This window comes from Hibiscus syriacus, unplaced genomic scaffold (assembly GCF_006381635.1).
Source record: "Hibiscus syriacus cultivar Baekdansim isolate YM2019G1 unplaced genomic scaffold, ASM638163v2 tig00110357_pilon, whole genome shotgun sequence".
Taxonomy (NCBI): Eukaryota; Viridiplantae; Streptophyta; class Magnoliopsida; order Malvales; family Malvaceae; genus Hibiscus; species Hibiscus syriacus.
The window spans coordinates 20,129-39,726 of NW_024062701.1; the positions used below are offsets into that span (position 1 = coordinate 20,129).

Consider the following 19,598-nt stretch of genomic DNA (forward strand, 5'->3'; position numbering starts at 1 on the left):
TATAGACAGAGACTTTTAAGCAGAGATTTATTTACGGGATTTATTTATATATTTATTTATTTATACATACATTGCATTTTATCTTTACTTTTAATTTTCACGTAAGTTGTTCTCAACCTGACGTTGGGACAGCCTACTACCCTACCTCCCTTTATCTCATTGTATATGGGAATAGGGTTTTGTTGTTGTTGTTGTTGTCAAGATTTTAAATCGCTGTCGCGTTTATGTTATTTTGGATTTACTGTGATTGCGACCGTCGCGAGCGCTATTACGACCTTCGCGAGAGCTATTGCGGCCGTCGCGGTAACTAGGACGGCGACGAAATTGTTATGTCGGGGCCGAAATCACGGTCGCGAACCGTTTTTTAAAACCCTGATTGTTGTTGTTGTTATACCCATTGTGGAATAGCAGATCAAATTTGATTGCTTTTTATCTTCTTTCGTATGGAATAAGATAGCATAGATTGTATGACATCTTCAGATGTGATTGATGATGATGAGATCCATCATCAGAACCAGCTGCCTCCATTGTCAAAGCCCCCGTAGCAACAATAAGAGTGCTGTGTCATCAGCGGTTCATCCAAGTACCACCAGTGTTCATGAACTCCTTGAATGTCCTGTCTGTACCAATTCTATGTACCCTCCTATCCATCAGGTCAGTCTTTAATCCAGTTTCTTTTGTGGGTTCCTCTTTTCTTGGAGAGAAATCACTTTCTTTTCGGGGTTTGAATAGTTTGGATTTCTTTCTTTTTTCTTGGTTCTTATGGTCACTTCCTGGTTTGAGTGATTCCTTTAAGTTTAATCTCTTATGTTGGATCTATGTTTTATCGGGTTAGAATAGTACTAAGATTGTTGAAACTTGTTGCCTTGTATGTTATTTTTGGGAGACTTTGTTTAATTGATTCATTGATGTGGGGTTGTACTTGTGTTGGAGAGGCTGAATGAGCATGGCATCAGTCTAAAGTTACATGTTCTGGGAATTCGATTTTTGGAATTCTTTAGTTCGGTTTTGATGGTTTACTTAGAAGTACGGTCCACTGTTTCATCAAGATGAATTCTTTGTCTTGCTTTTCTTATCAGCCCTTTCTATGAGTTGCCTACTGTCTCGGTTTTTATCGATCGATGAAGTAAACATGAGACATATAATGATGAACTTTGATAGCTTTTCTATGACTAGTGTAGAAAAGGAGCAAATACAAAAGGACGATGAACTGATCACATTCTAATTGTGAGAAATCAACACTTTAGCTTTCTACCTATCTGGCCCTCTATTCATAACGATGTCTTTTCCGATCTGGCATAGCAATCTATGAATTGTAAACAGAAGTGACCTGTGTACATGTTTGTTATGGGCTTATGGGAAGGATATTAGAAATGTGAAGTTTCAAGTGATTTTCTGGAAGCTAAGAAGGTCAAATTGAAAAGAAAACTAAATGCTATCCAGTTAGGAAAATATATGAATCCATATCGATTCCCACGAGAGTTCACTAGGATGTTTCGTAAGACAAACCAGTGATATGTCTTTCAAGTTGCTTAATTTCACAGAAAAAATTAGAATAATAATTTCTTCTACAGGGTAAGAATGCTGATAAAAAAAATGTGTTTATAACTATAGTAATTGAAGAGTGTCTTAGGGTCTGTTGTTTCATTCATCGTTCTCGCAACTGTATGCATTGCATTAGATGAAGCATTGCCTTGAAATCAAGTAAATACTGTTCATTCTTTCTGAGGATGAGGTGGCTGGTTAGGCTTTTGACATAAAGCTCTGCTGATGCTTAGAACACCCTTGTTTCGTTCGTCGTGTGCCAAACTTCGGCATATTGTATTTTTTTTTTTTGTTTTGGTTTAGACAAGTTGCACCTGCATGTTTCTATTTTTTCCCTGTTGTGTTCTGATAGAACATATTGATCTGAAAATGGTTCACAAGTTGTACCAATTACTTAAATTGAACATTTCAATAGGACTGGAATTCTCATTGTCTTATGCGGAGCGAATCTACCTTCTCAAAACAATTTGGGACCTTATTATAGGTGTTTTAACTATTTGTTGTACCTTAGTACCACAATGGGCATACCCTCTGTTTAGCCTGTAAAACAAGGTACACAATCGGTGTCCTACTTGTAGACAGGAGCTTGGTGATGTTAGGTGTCTAGCACTAGAGAAGGTAACTGAATCACATGAACTGCCTTGCAAACATACATCGCTTGGATGCCCACTGTACCACAGTAAACTCTAACACGAAGCATTATGTAACTTCAGGCCATACAATTGCTCATATTCTGGATCAGAATGTTCCGTTTTTGGTGATATTTCATTTCTTGTTGCTCATCTAAGGGATGACCACAAGGTGGACATGCATTCTGGATGTACATTTAACCATCGTTACGTCAAATACAATCCTCGGGAAGTAGAAAACGCCACCTGGATGCTTACGGTGAATTACATTCATTTTAAAACGCCTTCCTTCTGATTAAGAATTGAGCTATGTATAATTTATAGATGATGAAAATGAGATATACATCTTGCTGGTAGTCTATTTCATTCTTATGCAACATGGTCTTGCCAAATGTAAAACTCCATTTTTCTGCTTGGTCTCTTTGCCTCACTGAATCAGTTTGGCGATTTACTTTCTTTAAAAAATATAATGGAAATATATATTTAACTATGTAATCCTTCCTAATCTTCTTTGATGTTGATAACGAAGAACATGCTGTCGATGGATGCTCGTTGCCAGTTATTCAAAATTTCCAGCCCTGAAATTGCAAAGTATATTAGTTTCTTTTAATTTCCCGAACATGAAATGGTTTGTATCTTTTGTCATGTATGTTCAGGTATTCCACTGTTTTGGCCAGTACTTTTGTCTTCATTTCGAAGCCTTCCAGCTCGGGATGGCCCCTGTTTGTATGGCTTTCCTTCTTTCATGGGCGATGAGATTGAAACTTGCAACTACGGTTACAGCCAAGAAGCTGGGGGAAATGGTAGGAAACTCATCTGGGAAGGCACCCCCAAGAAGCATAAGAGAGAGCCACCTAAAGGTTAGGGATGGCCACGACGGCCTTATCATACAACGTAACATGGCACTTTTACGTTAAAAGTCCAAAGGTTGACAACCAACTTTGAAAATGGTTTTTAAAGTTTGGTAAATGTTTTTTTGAAAATGGTTTTCAAAGTTTGGTAAATGTTTCTTTGAAAAATATTTTTCAAAGTTTGGTAAATATTTTTTTGAAAAATGTTTTTCAAAGTTTGGTAGATGTTTGTTGAAAATAGGAATGAGTAAATTCACTTTAGTCATTGCAATGTAGGGTATTTTCAAAGATTAGTCCCTAAGTTTCAACTATAAATACCCTAGCTCATTTAGCTTCAAAATCTCAAATCCCAAAAATCAGTTCTTTCTCCCAATACTAGATAGCTTTCTTGTGAGTAGTGAGTGTTTTTGTAAACATCTGTAAATTTTTTCTCTTAGTAAAAGATCTGCAGCGGTCCGGAGACGTAAGCACAATTGGTTGAACTCCGTTATCAATTTCGGGTATTATTTTTCCGCTTTTATTTCGCATTCTCACTAATCTGGTTATAGGAAAATTACTCGTACTCGGTTTATTTCCCAACAACTGGTAATCAGAGCTTTTGGTTGTGAATTTTGTCAATTTTTGCAAGGTTACTATTCATTACTATTAATGTGAATAGTGAATTTTGTGAATAGTAAAAAATTTTGTCGGCGATACGAGTTTATCGACGGAGGTGTTATAATACACGGTGGTTCACACAAATTGTCAGAAACGATCCGAAGAAGCCAGATTCAAGTGGGAGCGATGGCTGCAGACGAAGGGAAGGTGAAAATTGAAAAGTTCGATGGTGCTGACTTTGGCTTTTGGAAGATGCAAATTGAAGATTTTCTGTACCAGAAAAATCTATATCAATCTCTCTTAGGAAAACAACCAGAGGGCATGAAGGATGAAGACTGGGCTCTTCTCGACAAACAAGCCCTCGGAGTTATCCGACTGACGTTGTTCCGAAATGTTGCTTTCAACATAGCAAAGGAAAAGACTACGGTGGGTCTTATAGCGACTCTCTCCAGTATGTATGAGAAGTCATCGGCCTCAAACAAAGTTCATTTGATGAGGCGATTATTCAATTTGCGGATGGCGGAAGCGTCATCAGTGGCTCAACACCTAAATGAGCTCAACACAATCACAACTCAGTTGAGTTCCGTGAAAATTGAATTTGATGATGAAGTTCGAGCTTTAATTCTCTTATCATCTCTACCAGACAGTTGGAATGCTACTGTTACAGCAGTCAGCAGCTCGTCGGGAAACAGTAAATTAAAATTCGACGATGTTCAGGATCTGGTATTGAGTGAAGAAATTCGACGAAGAGAATTGGGTGAAGCATCAACCTCCTCAGCCTTGCACATGGAGTCTAGAGGGAGAACTTCATAAAGAAATTCAAACCGAGGCAGATCGAAATCCAGAACGGGAAAATCAAGAACGGGAAAGAAATATTTTACCTGTTATAACTGTGGCAAGAATGGTCATTTTAAAAGAGATTGTCGAGCACCGAAGAAAAATATCTGCGCACAGGATTCTGCCAAAGTGATAGAGGAGACAGGTGATGCTATGATTCTAATCGTCAACAGTCCGACTAAATTATGTATCTTGGATTTAGGGGCATCTTTCCACTCCACCCCATGCCGAGAAATCATGGAGAACTACGTCAGTGGTGATTTTGGGAAGGTTCATCTAGCCGATGATGAAACCTTGAAGATCGTCGGAAAATGAGACATTCGATTAAAGTTACCAAACCATACCACCTGGACGTTGAAAGGAGTGAGACATATTCCTGGCCTTAAAAGAAATTTGATTTCTGTAAGACAACTTGATGGTGAAGGATTTAGCACAACCTTTTCAGGCTGTGAATGGAAGATTACCAAAGGAGCACTCGTCATTGCTCGTGGTAAGAAAACTGATACTCTCTATATAACCTCAAATTTAGAGAATATCATTGCAGTAGCAGATGCTGATGGAAAATCAAACATATGGCACCAAAGGCTTGGCCATATGAGCGAGAAAGGGATGAAGACGCTTTTGTCAAAGGGGAAGTTGTCGGATCTAAAGAATGTAGATGTCGGACTATGTGAGGATTGCATCTTTGGCAAACAAAAGAAAGTCAGCTTTGCAAAGATTGGTAAGACACCCAAGACTGAAAAGTTAGAGTTGGTTTATACTGATGTATGGGGACCATCTCCAGTTCCATCTCTTGCAGTCTCATTATATTATGTCACCTTCATCGATGATTTTACAAGGAAGGTGTGGATTTATTTTCTGAAGAATAAATCAGAAGTCTTTGATACTTTCAGAAAATGGAAGACCATGGTGGAAAATGAGACTGGTCTGAAAGTCAAGCGGTTGAGGTCTGACAATGGAGGAGAGTACAGAAATAGGAGATTCAGAGATTTCTGCATAAAAAAATGGGATCAAGATGGAGACAACAGTTCCCATGACACCGCAGTAGAATGGCGTAGCAGAGCGCATGAACAGAACTCTAAATAAACATGCCAGAAGCATGAGGATACATGCCGGATTACCCAAATTTCTATGGGCTGAAGCTATCAACACTGTAGCTTACCTGATCAACCGTGGGCCCTCAATTCCTTTGGATGACAGAATACCAGAGAAAGTTTGGAGCAAGAAAGAAATAAACATTTCACACTTAAGAGTGTTTGGTTGTATTTCTTATGTACACATAGACTCCGCTGAAAGAAGTAAACTTCATGCTAAGTCCAACAAATGTGCCTTTGTTATGACTTCGGCTACCGGTTTTGGGACTATGAAAATCGGAAGATTATCAGAAGCAGAGATGTCATTTTCAATGAGAGTGTGATGTACAAAGACAAGTCAACTATAGAATCAAACAGCTCCAATACCAAAGTTGAAACAAAGGAATTTGCTGAGTTCTAGGAGATTTCTAGAAATGATGTTCAGATCAGTCCAGAAGCAGTTCAAGAAGAACCAAGCACACCGGTATTCTCCTTTTTTGCACTACTTATTGCTGACTAACAATGGTGAACCAGAGTGCTATGATGAAGCAATGCAAGTGGAGGATTCAGTCAAGTGGGAGTCTTCCATGAAAGATGAGAAGGACTCGCTTATGTCAAATCAGACGTGGGAATTAGCTGAATTACCACCAGGCAAGAAAGCATTTCACAACAAGTAGATTTACAGGATCAAGGAAGAGCACGATAGGAGCAAACGCTACAAAGCGAGATTGTTTGTCGAGATTGTTCGATAGCTTCATGGGTAGCAGTGGTCTTACCAGATGCCAAGCAGATCATTGTTGCTACATCAAGAGGTTCGACAATAGTTTCATTATTTTATTGTTGTACGTTGATGACATGCTCGTTACAGGCTCAAACATGCAAGAGATTGTACACTTGAAGCAAAAATTGTCGAAACAGTTTGTTATGAAGGATCTGGGCGCTGCAAAGCAGATTCTTGGGATGAGGATCAAGAGAAACACAAAGTCGGGGACTTTGATGTTATCACAGGCTGAGTACATCAACAAAGTACTCTCCAGGTTCAACATGCAAGATGCTAAACAGTAAGTACACCTTTAGGTGTTCATTTTAGACTCTCCAAAGAACAGTCACCAAAGACGGAGGAAGAACGTGCACACATGATGAAGGTGTCGTATGCCTCAACAATTGGAAGTTTGATGTATGCCATGGTTTGTACCAGACCAGATATTGCTCATGCAGTGGGAGCTGTTAGCAGGTACATGAATAATCCGGGCAAGGTACATTGGGAAGCAGTCAAATGGATCCTCAGATATCTGCGAGGTACCACAAACAAAACACTTTGTTTCAAAGATGGAGATACGATACTGACAGGCTATGTAGATGCTGACTTAGCTGTAAATGTTGACATCAGAAAGAGCACTACAGGGTATGTCTATACTCTAGGAGGAACCGCAGTGAGTTGGGTTTCTCAACTACAAAAGATAGTTGCTCTCTCCACAACTGAAGCAGAATATGTCGATGTTATGGAAGCCAACAAGGAGATGGTATGGCTCCAAAGTTTCTTGGAAGAGTTAGGCAAGAAACAAGAAAACAATATCTTGTATTGCGACAGTCAAAGTGCTATCCATCTAGCAAAGAATCCGTCTTTTCATTCCAGGACGAAGCACATACAATTGCGATATCATTTTATTCGGTCTCTTCTGGAAGATGGGATTTTGAAACTTGAAAAGATTAGCGGAGCTCAAAATCTGGCAGACATGTTGACAAAGACGGTGACCACAGACAAACTGAAGTTGTGTTCAACTTCAGTTGGCATGCAAGAATAACAAGACTAGAAATGATGTTGCATCGATCGAGGTGTGAAGACATATTAAAATCAGTTTCAAGTGGGAGATTGTTAAAAGTCCAAAGGTTGGCAACCATCTTTGAAAATGGTTTTCAAAGTTTGGTAAATGTTTCTTTGAAAATGGTTTTCAAAGTTTGGTAAATGTTTCTTTGAAAAATGTTTTTCAAAGTTTGGTAAAGTTTGGTAGATGTTTGTTGAAAATAAGAATGGGTAAATTCACTTTATTCATTGCACTGTAGGGTATTTTCAAAGATTAGTCCCTAAGTTTCAACTATAAATACCCTAGCTCATTTAGCTTCAAAATCTCAAATCCCAAAAATCATTTCTTTCTCCCAATACTAGAGAGCTTTCTTGTGAGTAGTGAGTGTTTTTGTAAACACCTGTAAATTTTCTCTCTTAGTAAAAGATCTGCAGCACTCCAAAGACGTAAGCACAATTGGCTGAATTCCGTTATCAATTTCGGGTATTATTTTTCCGCTTTTATTTCACATTCTCATTAATTTGGTTATAGAAAAATTACTCGTACTTGGTTTATTTCCCAACATTTTCTTCTCCGGTGAGGATAGAAAAGAGCTGAAGCTACGAGTAACGGGGCGGATATGGAAAGAACAACAAAACCGCGAAGGCGGTGCCTGCATACCCAACCTTTGTAGTTAAAAACACTCCATTTTTGGAACTCAGTTGCAAAATCCGTGCAACTCCGTTATGCTGTTTGCTGCATGTTCTTGTGTAATATTAGCAGTAACCTGCAAATCATTATTGAGAGTTGTTGATTCTGTATGTATATTGGAAGGCTTTAGCCCTTTCCTATAGCCCCAACAAAAAAGTTGACGAAATACAGTCTAAAAATGAAGTTGCTCCATCAATTCCCCATGCAAAAATCTATCTTTTTAGTATCAAATAAAGAAAGATAATGAAACCACCATATAATATTATGGTTTTCAGAACTGGATCGGTTCACTGGTTCAATCGGTCGAATCGGTTCGATCGGTCAGAAGAACCGGACGACGTCATAATTATTTAAAAAATTAAATAAAAATACCAAAAATATTTAATAAAAAATAATTTTGTATATCACAAGTCATATTCAAAGCAAGTCATAATATATATAAGTTAAAAACCATAAAATCAAGTGAAACAAAATGATTCAAATTAACTACAACATAATATTTAAGGTAAAACATATTAAATAATAAATATAATTATATAACTATAATTAAAAATAAATTTGGGGCTAAAAAATCATAACAAAATGATATTGTTTGATTTAATTTTTTTTTTAAAAATAATCTCACATGGCTAAGAAACATAAAATAACATCTCAAAAGTCTAAAGAGTAAAAATATGAGAACAAAACAATCTCACATGGCTAAGAAACATAGAAGAGCATCCCAACTAACTTCTATAAATAATAGAGGTAATTTGACATTCAAAATCATGGAGTCTTTTAGTGAGCATAGAGTAAACTATTCTCACTTCAATCAAGCTCGAATTTTAGGCTTCAATCGAGCTTCTAATTTTTTTTTGAGTTCAAGCTTTTTCGAGTTCAAGTTTCAATATTTATATTTCGAGTTCGAGTTGAACTTGATAATTTTTAGTTCGTGAGTTTGAGTCGAGTTGAGCTTACTTTTAAAGTTTGAGTTGAGCTCAACAATACTCGAGTTCGACTTGGCTCGTTTAACAAACGACGTCGTTTGGTTTAATTTTTTTTTTAAAAAAAAACAAAATTTCCGGTTTTTCTCGGTTTTTTCCGGTTTTCAGCCGGTCCGGTTCGAACGGGTCAGCGGTTTTGGCCGGTTTACTAGTAGCGGTTCAATCGGTGTAGTTTGAACCGGACTAGACAGCGTGTAACACCCCAACCCGTATCCGACCAGGATACGAGTCCGAAGTGTCACATTGACTTTTCAAAAATTTATTCGTGTAAAATAGTGAGTAATTTAAAAACTTTTATAACATTTAAATTATTCAAAACATTTACAAAATTATTCAGAGCTTATACAATATATTCTTTTGATTACATGCCAACTAGAACTTTATATACAAAAATACATATTATTCACCTCTCTTCTGATCTGACATTCGGTAAGGAGAACTGACCTGTCTTGTTCCTCTTTACTTTTCTTTTTTGCTTTCCAAACCTACGTGTGAAACAATCACATGTTAAGTCGATGACTTAGTGAGGCATATAAAACATATAATATTTCATATAACATAAAGCATACATAAACATATACCATCATTATCATAATCTCTATCATTATCATTAAGAAACGCACATAACATCATATGGTTCATGTAACACATTTCAAACCACTTACCTTTGATAACCATTTATAAACACATCGTATACATATCACATTCAGTATGCTTGTTTAATCACTTTATTAACCCATGTACACTAGTGAGAACTTAAGGTATGTGAGTACATTGAGGTTGTGCACACATATGCTGTCACCACAGCTCGATCAATGTCCCGAAGGACCAGTCCATAGATTCCGAAGAACCTAGGTAATCAGTCCATATGTCCCGAAGAACATAGGTAAACAGTCCATATGTCCCGAAGAACATAGGTAAACCCTCGACCCTTGGCATGTCAACTATACCGTAGTTCTCATATCACATAACATGGGCATTATCATTTAACAGTTCACATTACTTGTCATTTCTCTTCTGTCACATACCACATGTATGTGTAACCATGTATTCCTTATCATATCACATGTATCACGTATTGCCTATTCATATGTCATTTCATATAACATATATCATATGTGCATGTAATCACATAGATCGTATCATATAGCTTCATTCATATCACATATATTCATATAAGCTCATAGCTTCTTTCACATATACATGTAATCACTTAGTCTATTTTCATGTAATTCTTTTCACTTCTCATATGATTTTATATTCATATCTCACGTAGCTCATATCACCTTGCATTGTTTCATATAAACATAGATGTCATATCTTGTTCGCATATATTTTCCATATAACTCATATATCTCATAGTTCTTTCACATAGCTCACTATCATATTTTCATATCATATATCTTATAATAGATTCTTATATCATCATTTGTTTCCTTTCTACCTATTCATAATCACATTAACATGTAATGCAAGCAATATGTATTAATACATACATGTAATCACATAACTTATACCACATGATTCATCTAGTCATTTAGATCATTGTCTTTTAACACATATCCCATAATCACACAAATCATCACATAGATTACCAATCAAATCACATTTTAGGAGTTACTTCTTATCATAGTAACTCCATCACTAGCTCATCGCAAGCCAATGTTTATTCAATAATATAAGTACAAATTAAATTGCACTCACCTTAGCCTTGCTTTGATTCGATTATAATCCTTTGATTATTCCGGAACTTGTTTAGGCCCAATATCTATATAAATATATCATTTCAAAACAACTATCAGAAGCCTAAACTTTAAACTTGATGTTAATAACTTAAACCGGTTTAATGAATCAAATTCTATTTTTTTTATTTAGGGGGGAATCGATACCCCTAGGGGAATTTGTTCCCGGGGAATCGATACCCCCCAGGGGAATCTGTACCCCCTGGATATTCTGGAAATTTTCGTCCAAGAGGGGGAATCGATTCCTTTCATAGGGTATCAGTTCCCTCTACCCAGAAATTGTATTTTAACCCCGAAAATCATCAATTCTTCACTTAATTCTTCTATTTTAAACCCCTATCATGTCATTAAACTCAACTACCATTACTTAAACCAACTTATATCCATGAAAATCATATATAACTTCAAAATCCTATCCTTCATATGTAATTCAAGAATCATACTCAAATTTCAATATGTTCTAAATACAATTCTAACACTTCTATCTTCTTATTCTCATAGATGACAAGTCAAATTCAACTTAAAATTCAACTTATCAACTCTATTCCATGAGTTCATATAAAAACTCGTTTTCTTAAATCTCTTATAACTTCTTCATCTTTTGACTATAAGACAACTTAATATTTCCTTAAGCTTAGTTATCATCTAGTGATCATAACCCAAATTTTAAAACAACAAATAATTAACCAAATAGCAAACTCACCTTTGATGTCTCTCTCTCTCGTATGGAAGAAGAAAGGAGATGAAGTAGAGAAAATATCTCCTCATCCTTATCCCACATGCCTATATATATCATTTAATTATAATTTCCAAGTCAAATGATCATTTTGCCCTTTAATTCTTTTAATAATTACTAACAACTTTCAGGAAATATCTCCACATAAATCATTAAACTATTCAACTATTCTACTTTAATCACCATATTCTAAAATTTTTACAATTTAGTCACTAACCCGTATTTTGGGATGTTACACAGCGGTTCCCGGTTGAACCGATTGAACCGGCCGATCCGATCCGGTTTTCAAAACATTGTATAATATCCAATGTCAAAACTTTGAAGACACATGGAAACACATGAATGGTTAGTTGCATAAACAATAAAAAAGATATCTTTTTTTTTTTTGTTTAAGATTAACCAAGTGATTAAGGGCTTAATTAAGTAATTAACTGGAAGGGGTGAGTTCTTTGGGGAGAAGAGAGAAAAACTGATGGTAATCCTAGAAAGTCGTAGAATAGCCAATCCTTTTCTTTCATCTTCCTCGAGGATGAAAAGAAACAAAAACAGGTCAGACCAAGACAACAATGGGGATCATCGCACTTTTGATCATCATTTTCCTTCACCTCTCTACCATTGTTTTTAACGTCACCATCTTCTCAGCACAGAAATTCAGTGAGACATCCCATCTCTCGACCGCTCCCTCTCCCTCTCCCTCGAAGACCAGACGCCGATCAAAAGCCAGTGCCCCGGAAACCAAATAAACCACCTCGCCATCAGCCAAAGTACCACCTTCCTCGATCGGAGATAAAACAAATCCTCAAGGCACATAACGAAGCTCGAGCACACGAATCCGAACCACTCTACGTGTGGGATGAAAGCCTGGCCCTGTACGCTCGCCAATGGGCGGATAAGCGCATCAATGATTGCCGTATTGTCCACTCCAATGGACCCTATGGAGAGAACATCTTCTTGGCGGCCAAAGACCACTGGAGCATTCCTAAAGCCGTGAAATCATGGGTGAACGAAGAGAAGTACTATGACAAGGAAAGCAATGTTTGCCAGCCAGGGAAAATGTGCGGCCATTATACACAGATTGTGTGGAGGGATACGATGAAAGTAGGATGTGCTCGAGTAAAGTGTGAAATGGGGGGCGTCTTCATTATGTGCTCCTACGATCCCCCTGGGAATTACCAAGATGAAAACCCTTTTGCCTCGCACGAACAGTGAGGCAGGCAGCCCATCATCATAGAGAAAGGTACTTAGGGTTGTTTTGTAATGGTGACTAATTGTTAGGATCATTTTTGTTAGACTGAAATATTCTCTTAGCGAAACTAAACCTATTTCTCATTGTACTAAAACCCGACCCTTGGGATGTTAGGGTTGTTTAAATAAAATAAAAGTAGAAAGCTTTTCTCTCTATATTTTATCTGCTTAATTTTAACGGCCTCCATCTTAGGGATGGGCATTTAAATCCGACCCAATCGGGGTGGGGTTTTTTTAAAAAAATTTAAGTTCAGATCAGGTTTAGTGTAAAAAAATCATATCCGACCTGAAAAAATATATAATTTTATCTTATATATTTATAGATAATTACAATAATACCCTTCTATATATAATTTTTTTTCAATTAAGTCATTATTTTTATTGAATAAAAATAATTTTTTATTATTATTTCGGTTCGAGTCGGGTCGGTGAAACCTTATTTTGGTCTGATCGGGTATCTGGTGGAGGCTCTCTTATTCTCGGGTCGAGTGGACCAAAAACCCGACCTATACCCATCCCTGACCATACTCAACAGATGGAGGCCATTAACATTAAGCAGAGAAAATATACAGAGAAAAGCTTTCTACTTTTATTTTATTTAAACAACCCTAACATCCCAAGGGACGGGTTTTAGTACAATGAGAAATAGGTTTAGTTTCGCTAAGAGAATCTTTCAGTCTAACAAAAAAGATCCTATTCTTTTTACATTTTCTACTCCTTTTATTGTTTGTTTAATAACTGGAAATCTTCATTTTTTGGCTACTTTTTGACTCAGTTGTGACAGTTCAGTTTTCTCCGAAGTCCCATTTATAATTCCATTTTTAAAATAATTTCATTTTTTCTTATTCAATTGAATTATTGGATTAATAATTTTTATTAATTGTCATTGATAGTTATTATGTTAAAGCTTAATGAAAAAAAGTTAAGGGTCTAATATTTTTTTCATTTTATGTGTCTAATGTATTTTTCGTTCGAATAAGGTGTTTAATATTTTCGACGTTATTATTTTAAGTGTCTATTCTGTAACGGTCGTTAAAAGAACTCATTACTTTGCCTATATTTTTTTAGCATTTTAACTCCAACATTTCAATTTTGGTCAAAACAACCCTGATGAATAGAAACTGTTAGTTACCTAACGTTCAACACATATTGTTTAAGTGGTGACATGACACATGCCACGTAATCAAAGTATGAAAATGTCATGCTAATAACATGTATTGATAATTAGTTAATTAACGGTATACATCCAAGATGAATTGTTTTGACCAAAAATTAAAACGTTGAGAGTTAAAGTACTTAAAAAGGGAAAATACGTAAAATAATTATTAATTTAAATGTCTAAGAGCTAGTTTTTTTTAATTTAAACATTGTTCTTGGTTAGAGAATTAGGGAAAACTTAAGTAACAAAAATATGAAAGAGCATTTTTTTAAAAATTTTATAACTTGTAAAAAACTCAAAATTATACTTTTAGAAAATATTTTTAAATTTTAAAAACAAATTATGAATATTTTTATATTTTTCATAAATTATTGTTTAAAAATGTTATAAAACTATTAAAACAGTGTTTTAATTAAAATTAAAAAAATAAATAAAACATTACTTATTAATTTAATATATTACATTATAACTTTAACAACAATTAATGAAAATTAACAACCACATAAACATTATATAACTTTTAATAAATTCAATAATTAAAAATATTGTTTTAATATAATTCCCTATATATAAAAAAATCGTTAATCACAGGGTTTATCAGCACTGCAAATTACTTAGTCTGTCTACTTCAGAATAAAGTTTAGGGTAAACTACGTCAGATGCACTTGAACTTTAGTCTATATATAAATCATAATATTAAACTTTCAATTGCTTAAATTATAGGACCAAATTTTAATTTTATATTTGGTCATATTATTTCACCATTAACTCTTTAGTGAGATGATAATCTGAATGGCAGTTATGATGATGTCCAAAATGATCTAAAATGAAGTTGTTTTATTAAAGAAAAAATTGAAGGAAAAAACATCAAATGCACTTTTAGAAATTTAATGCGAAATAAATCAATTTAAAATGGTCTAAAATGATTTTTTTTAGAAATTTAATGCGAAACAAATATGAACGAAATTAAAAAAAAAATCAAATTATATCCCATCGAAATTCATTGGAAAACAAATCAATTTTTCTCACTTTTGTCAAGCTTTCTATTGTAATTTGTGAATGGAAGAATAAATATTTATATAAAAAATTTCAAGTAAAATTATTATGAAAAATACTATATAAAATTAATATATTTCTTATATAAATAATCTTTTAACTAATAAATATTATTAATTAAATTAAATTTTAATATATAAATATATAACCAATAGAGATTAATGTTAGTTCAAATGATAAACAATTTGATATTATTTAAATAATGGATTGAGTTCGAGTAAATTATATAGATATATAGAGTTTACGACTTTGATGGCCCACGAGCTATAACTCGGCCTACCTGATCTCGTGATTACCAAATGCGGAATGACTATAAGTAGTAGTCCCCCAATCAGCCAAACTCCACAGCATCAGAAACACAAGTCCTCAGAGCCAAATTTCAATTTCTAGGCTTTTAGCTAAAAACGTCTCTTCATGTTGCTTTAATCCCAAGCTCAGGCATGGGTCATCTTCAAGCAATGCTCAGACTTGGTGCCTCTCTTATCCACCAACAATGTGCACTCATTTTAATCACTTCTCACCCTGTTGTTTCTTCAGCTGAATCTCAGCTTATCTCCAATTTTCTCTCTGCATTTCCTCAGGTTAACGAGAAGAAGATCACACTCATCCCTATTGATCCCACCACTGACCCTTTTGCACTCCAATGAGCTACCATTTGTCACTCTGCTCACCTGTTTTCTCCTCCGTTCTCGTTTGTCGTCACTGATGTGACACTGCTGGCGTCTGTGATCGAAATCACTGAAAATCTCCGTCTACCTAACTACGTTCTCTCTATTTCGTCGGCTCGAATGTTTTCCCTTGTCTCTTCTTTTCCTTCTATCCCATCATTGATCCCGAAGACATCGATTCCGCCGCCACTTCTGGACTCGAATAGCTACTTCGCAAAGAATTTCCCAGACAACAGTAAGAGCATCAAGCGTTTTGATGGCGTTTTGATCAATTCATTCGAAGGGCTCGAAAAGGAATGCTTTGAGATATTTGCTGCTGCAGAATTAACAGACGGGTTGCCGCCAGCTTTCCCCCTTGGACCGTTTCTGCCATTGCCATTCGAAGGGGGGGGTCTTCGCCTTCTTCACTGATGGAGTGGCTGGACGATCAGAAGGAAAGTTCAGTGGTTTTCGCCTGCTTCGGCAGTAGATCATCGATATCTAAAGAGCAAATAAGGGAGCTAGGCAATGGGCTAATACTAAGTGGATATAAGTTTTTGTGGGTGGTGAGGACTAAAGTTTTCGACAAAGAAGAAAAAGGAGTCGACTTAGATGAGATTGTAGGACACCAAGTGATGAACGAAGTGAAGAACAACAAAGCGTTTGTTGTGAAAGAGTGGGTGGATCAATGGCGGATACCGAGTCACAAAGCGGTGGGTTTGTTCCCATGTCATTGCGGATGGAACTCGGTAGTGGAAACATCTTGGCATGGGATCCCAATCCTGGGATGGCCACATGGTGGAGATCAGATGATCGCCGGGGAGGTCATGGAGGCAGCTGGGTGGGGGATTTGTATGAAGAAGTGGGGATGGGGAATGAACAACCATTTGGTGAAAGGAGTGGAGATTGGATACAAAATCAAGGAAGTGATGGAGAATAAACAATCAGAAACCAAGCTGAAAGAATCGGTGATGTGGCCAAGTAAACAACAGAGGCTGGTGGGAGGTGCGATGATGTGATGAAGAAGCTTCTTCAGAGCTTGAAGAAGCACTAAACAAGTGAATTTCCGTTCGTGTTTCTGTCAGTCTCTATTTATGATGGAGGTGTTTACATTTTAATATATTTGATAAATAATTATGTAATTTATTTTTTAAAAGTAAAACATTAATAAATCAAGGAGTGTCTTAGGATTAAGACCAACTAAACTGAGAAACCACCAAAGCCTCGCCTGACACTTGGTTTGAAGGATCATTTAAATGCCTTACCTTCAAACAATAACGCGTCCTATGCACCGCCAAATATTGGAATTCACATAAGATTAATAATAACTTATGTGATGGATTTTTAATAACTTTCAATTTTTTTTAAATAATATTGATTGTCCCTTGTTCCCATATGTAATGGAGTATGGGATAAGGGAGAAAAGATAGTAGGTTGTCCCCAATACCAGGTTGTCACTACGCATAAATACTTGACCTCAATCAATCACGAGACTTTCCGAACCACCATGCGAACCTCTCTATTCTTCCTTACCTATATTTGTATCAACAAATCCAAGTGTATATTTTGTAAAATAAAAAATATATTGTCAAGTGATGCACGTAGCCGAGTGCTTCGAGCGCGTAGGAACCATGATTCATAGGATTAAAGTTGGTGGACTTAAGTGGAAAAGAATGTCGATAAAAGCTAGGGTTACTCTTATAAAAGATAAGAAACGCTTGAGGAGAAGATCAACGATGCACATCAATGTTGGAACATTTAAGATTCCACAAATCCAAACATTCAGTTTAGGCAAAGTGAAATCAATTTTACCTAACAGGGTTTCACCTTACAAGAACCAAGTCATACATTATTAAACATGACGAGAAATATACACATTTCTTGGTTTGATAAAAAGAACACTCCTTAGCAATACCCTATTACATGGTTATTTCATTTCTTTGAAAGCAACTTCTTTGGAAGCTTATCGAAAGGGGTAGACTTTAACAAGAAAAGACGGGCAGCTCGCTCTTGCAATGTACCACCACATTTTAATCCACGTGCCAGCAGTTCCGATTTCAGCCGCTCCAATCCAAGAGCCTTTAGAAATGATAAAAACAGTTCATGATGTATCATCGTTAAGCATTATAAAAGCAACAGCATCACCATGATATATTTGCTTCAATTATTCAATTTGTCTGGCCCAACAACTTTGTACACAAGAACATGAAGACAAAGCTAAAATAACATCAAATAGCTATGGCCAAATTTACTTGGGCTAAAGGAAAGCATTTGATAAAGTTGCAACAACTACAAACTGCTGAATATCCTATATCATCTAGGTACGCAAACATTGAGTTGATTGAAAGAAGTTTTTTTTTAACGAGCTAGATGTATCAATGGTATTGATCTTTATTAGTATTAAGCCTAGGAAACAGGTAAAAAACTTCAAGTGTTCAACCATACCTCCATTTCCTCTGAAGAATTGAAGTCGTTAAAGTTCAATGGCTTTTCTGGTTCTGTAATGTTAGCATTTGAAACAAATGTTTCTTTGTGAACTTCTGATTCTGGTTTAGAAGAGCAATTGACTTCATTATTAAGTTCACTTCCAACTCCTCCATTTTCTGCAACTGGAACACTGGAATGTTGACCAAAGATTTCCGCCGGATCTTCCGTTTTAGTTCCAATATGTTCCAGCATCTCATCAGCTTGAGCTGCTTCACTTCCGGCATCTGCTTCAACCATGGCAGGAGCATCATCACCACAAGATTCCGAGCTTTGCTGCAGAACAACCTCTTTCTCTTCCTCAGAGCCAGTCTCACTTGAGGCTCCACCTGAACATTCCATATGGACAATATCCTGATTTCCCCCCGAAACCAAACCAGAACTCTCCTCGGTTCCTTTGCTAGAGTCAGAATGATTCCCATTGTTCAAAACTACAGATTTCTCATTCTCTTCTTCATCCTCACTGCTATCATCACTATCACTCTCACTCTCACTCTCACTCTCATCCACTTTCCTTTTCCCCATCCTAAAAGAGCAAACAAAAACGAATAAATGATCAAAACATTAATACCAACCAAAATTACCAGCAAATTATATTGTCTTAAAAACTTACCAAATCTTCAATTTTTTGGGGTCAGCTCCTCCTGGCACCGCCTTCCGCTTTCCATTTTGGCACGCTGCCCTAACGGACTCTTCAACCACCGCCACACACCTAGCTGATTGCTCCCTATACTTCGCTACATACTTCTCGGCCTCTCCATCTCCAACACCCTTTTTCCCAGTTTTTGCTTTCTTCTTAATAAAGTCTTCCGCGATCTTCTCCAATCTCCTCTGTTCCTCCTCCGCTTTCCACTCCTCCAACCTCTTCTCCGCGTTCACATGCCTCAGCCTCCTCCCGCTCATGTCTCGGCACGCCTCGAAATTGCTCGTCTTTTTTTGCCCAGCCTTCGTGGCTGCGCCACGTAGCAGCGATCCGAAACCTCCTTTGCCACCAATAAGCCGGAGGGAGAGATTGAGGGTGGCGTTGGAGTGGGAAATCTGCGAATCGTCATTGAGTTGATGGCCGCGAATCAGGCGCTGGAAGTTGATAGGGATTTTGGTAATTTCATGAATTCGGTGCTTGACATCGCCGACTTGGATTTGAGGGGTCGGGAATTGGAGCGACAAAGTCCCGCCATTGAGAAGTTTAACGAACAGCTGTAGCTGCCTTGGGTTGAGATCCTTGTTGTTGATATCGTTTCCAATAATTTGATGATCTTCCATAACCGATACTTTCGTGATTTGAGAGAAAAACTTCTTTGTTCCGTCTAAAACGAATTTGGGGATCGAGAGGAAATTAGGGTTGGGAATTGGTATCCCGATTGAAAAGAACCCTTAATTTCCCAGAGTTCAAATTTATATGTTAACATAATTGGTATTCGGGTCAACTCCACCGGATGTGGGTAATCCTAAAAGAAAAATGTCAAATATTTGTTTTAGTCCATTTTCATGCAAAACATTGAAATTTAACCCTTTTATA

At 36.5% G+C, this 19,598-nt stretch overlaps 1 protein-coding gene and 2 pseudogenes across 1 annotated transcript; 2 read left to right on the plus strand and 1 right to left on the minus strand.

Annotated features, from left to right (window-relative positions):
- The first annotated feature begins 443 nt into the window (after positions 1-443).
- Positions 444-8,021, plus strand: LOC120121147 (annotated as a pseudogene).
- Positions 8,022-12,017: 3,996 nt separating this feature from the next.
- On the plus strand, positions 12,018-16,649 carry LOC120121153 (annotated as a pseudogene).
- Positions 16,650-17,332: 683 nt separating this feature from the next.
- Positions 17,333-19,433, minus strand: LOC120121146 (replication stress response regulator SDE2-like). Its single transcript, XM_039140589.1, has 3 exons — positions 18,693-19,433; positions 18,041-18,605; positions 17,333-17,674 (listed from the first exon to the last, which is right to left on the minus strand). Exons 1-3 carry the CDS (start codon positions 19,340-19,342, stop codon positions 17,528-17,530), a joined length of 1,362 nt encoding a protein of 453 aa, XP_038996520.1. The 5' UTR covers positions 19,343-19,433; the 3' UTR covers positions 17,333-17,527.
- Positions 19,434-19,598: the final 165 nt, after the last annotated feature.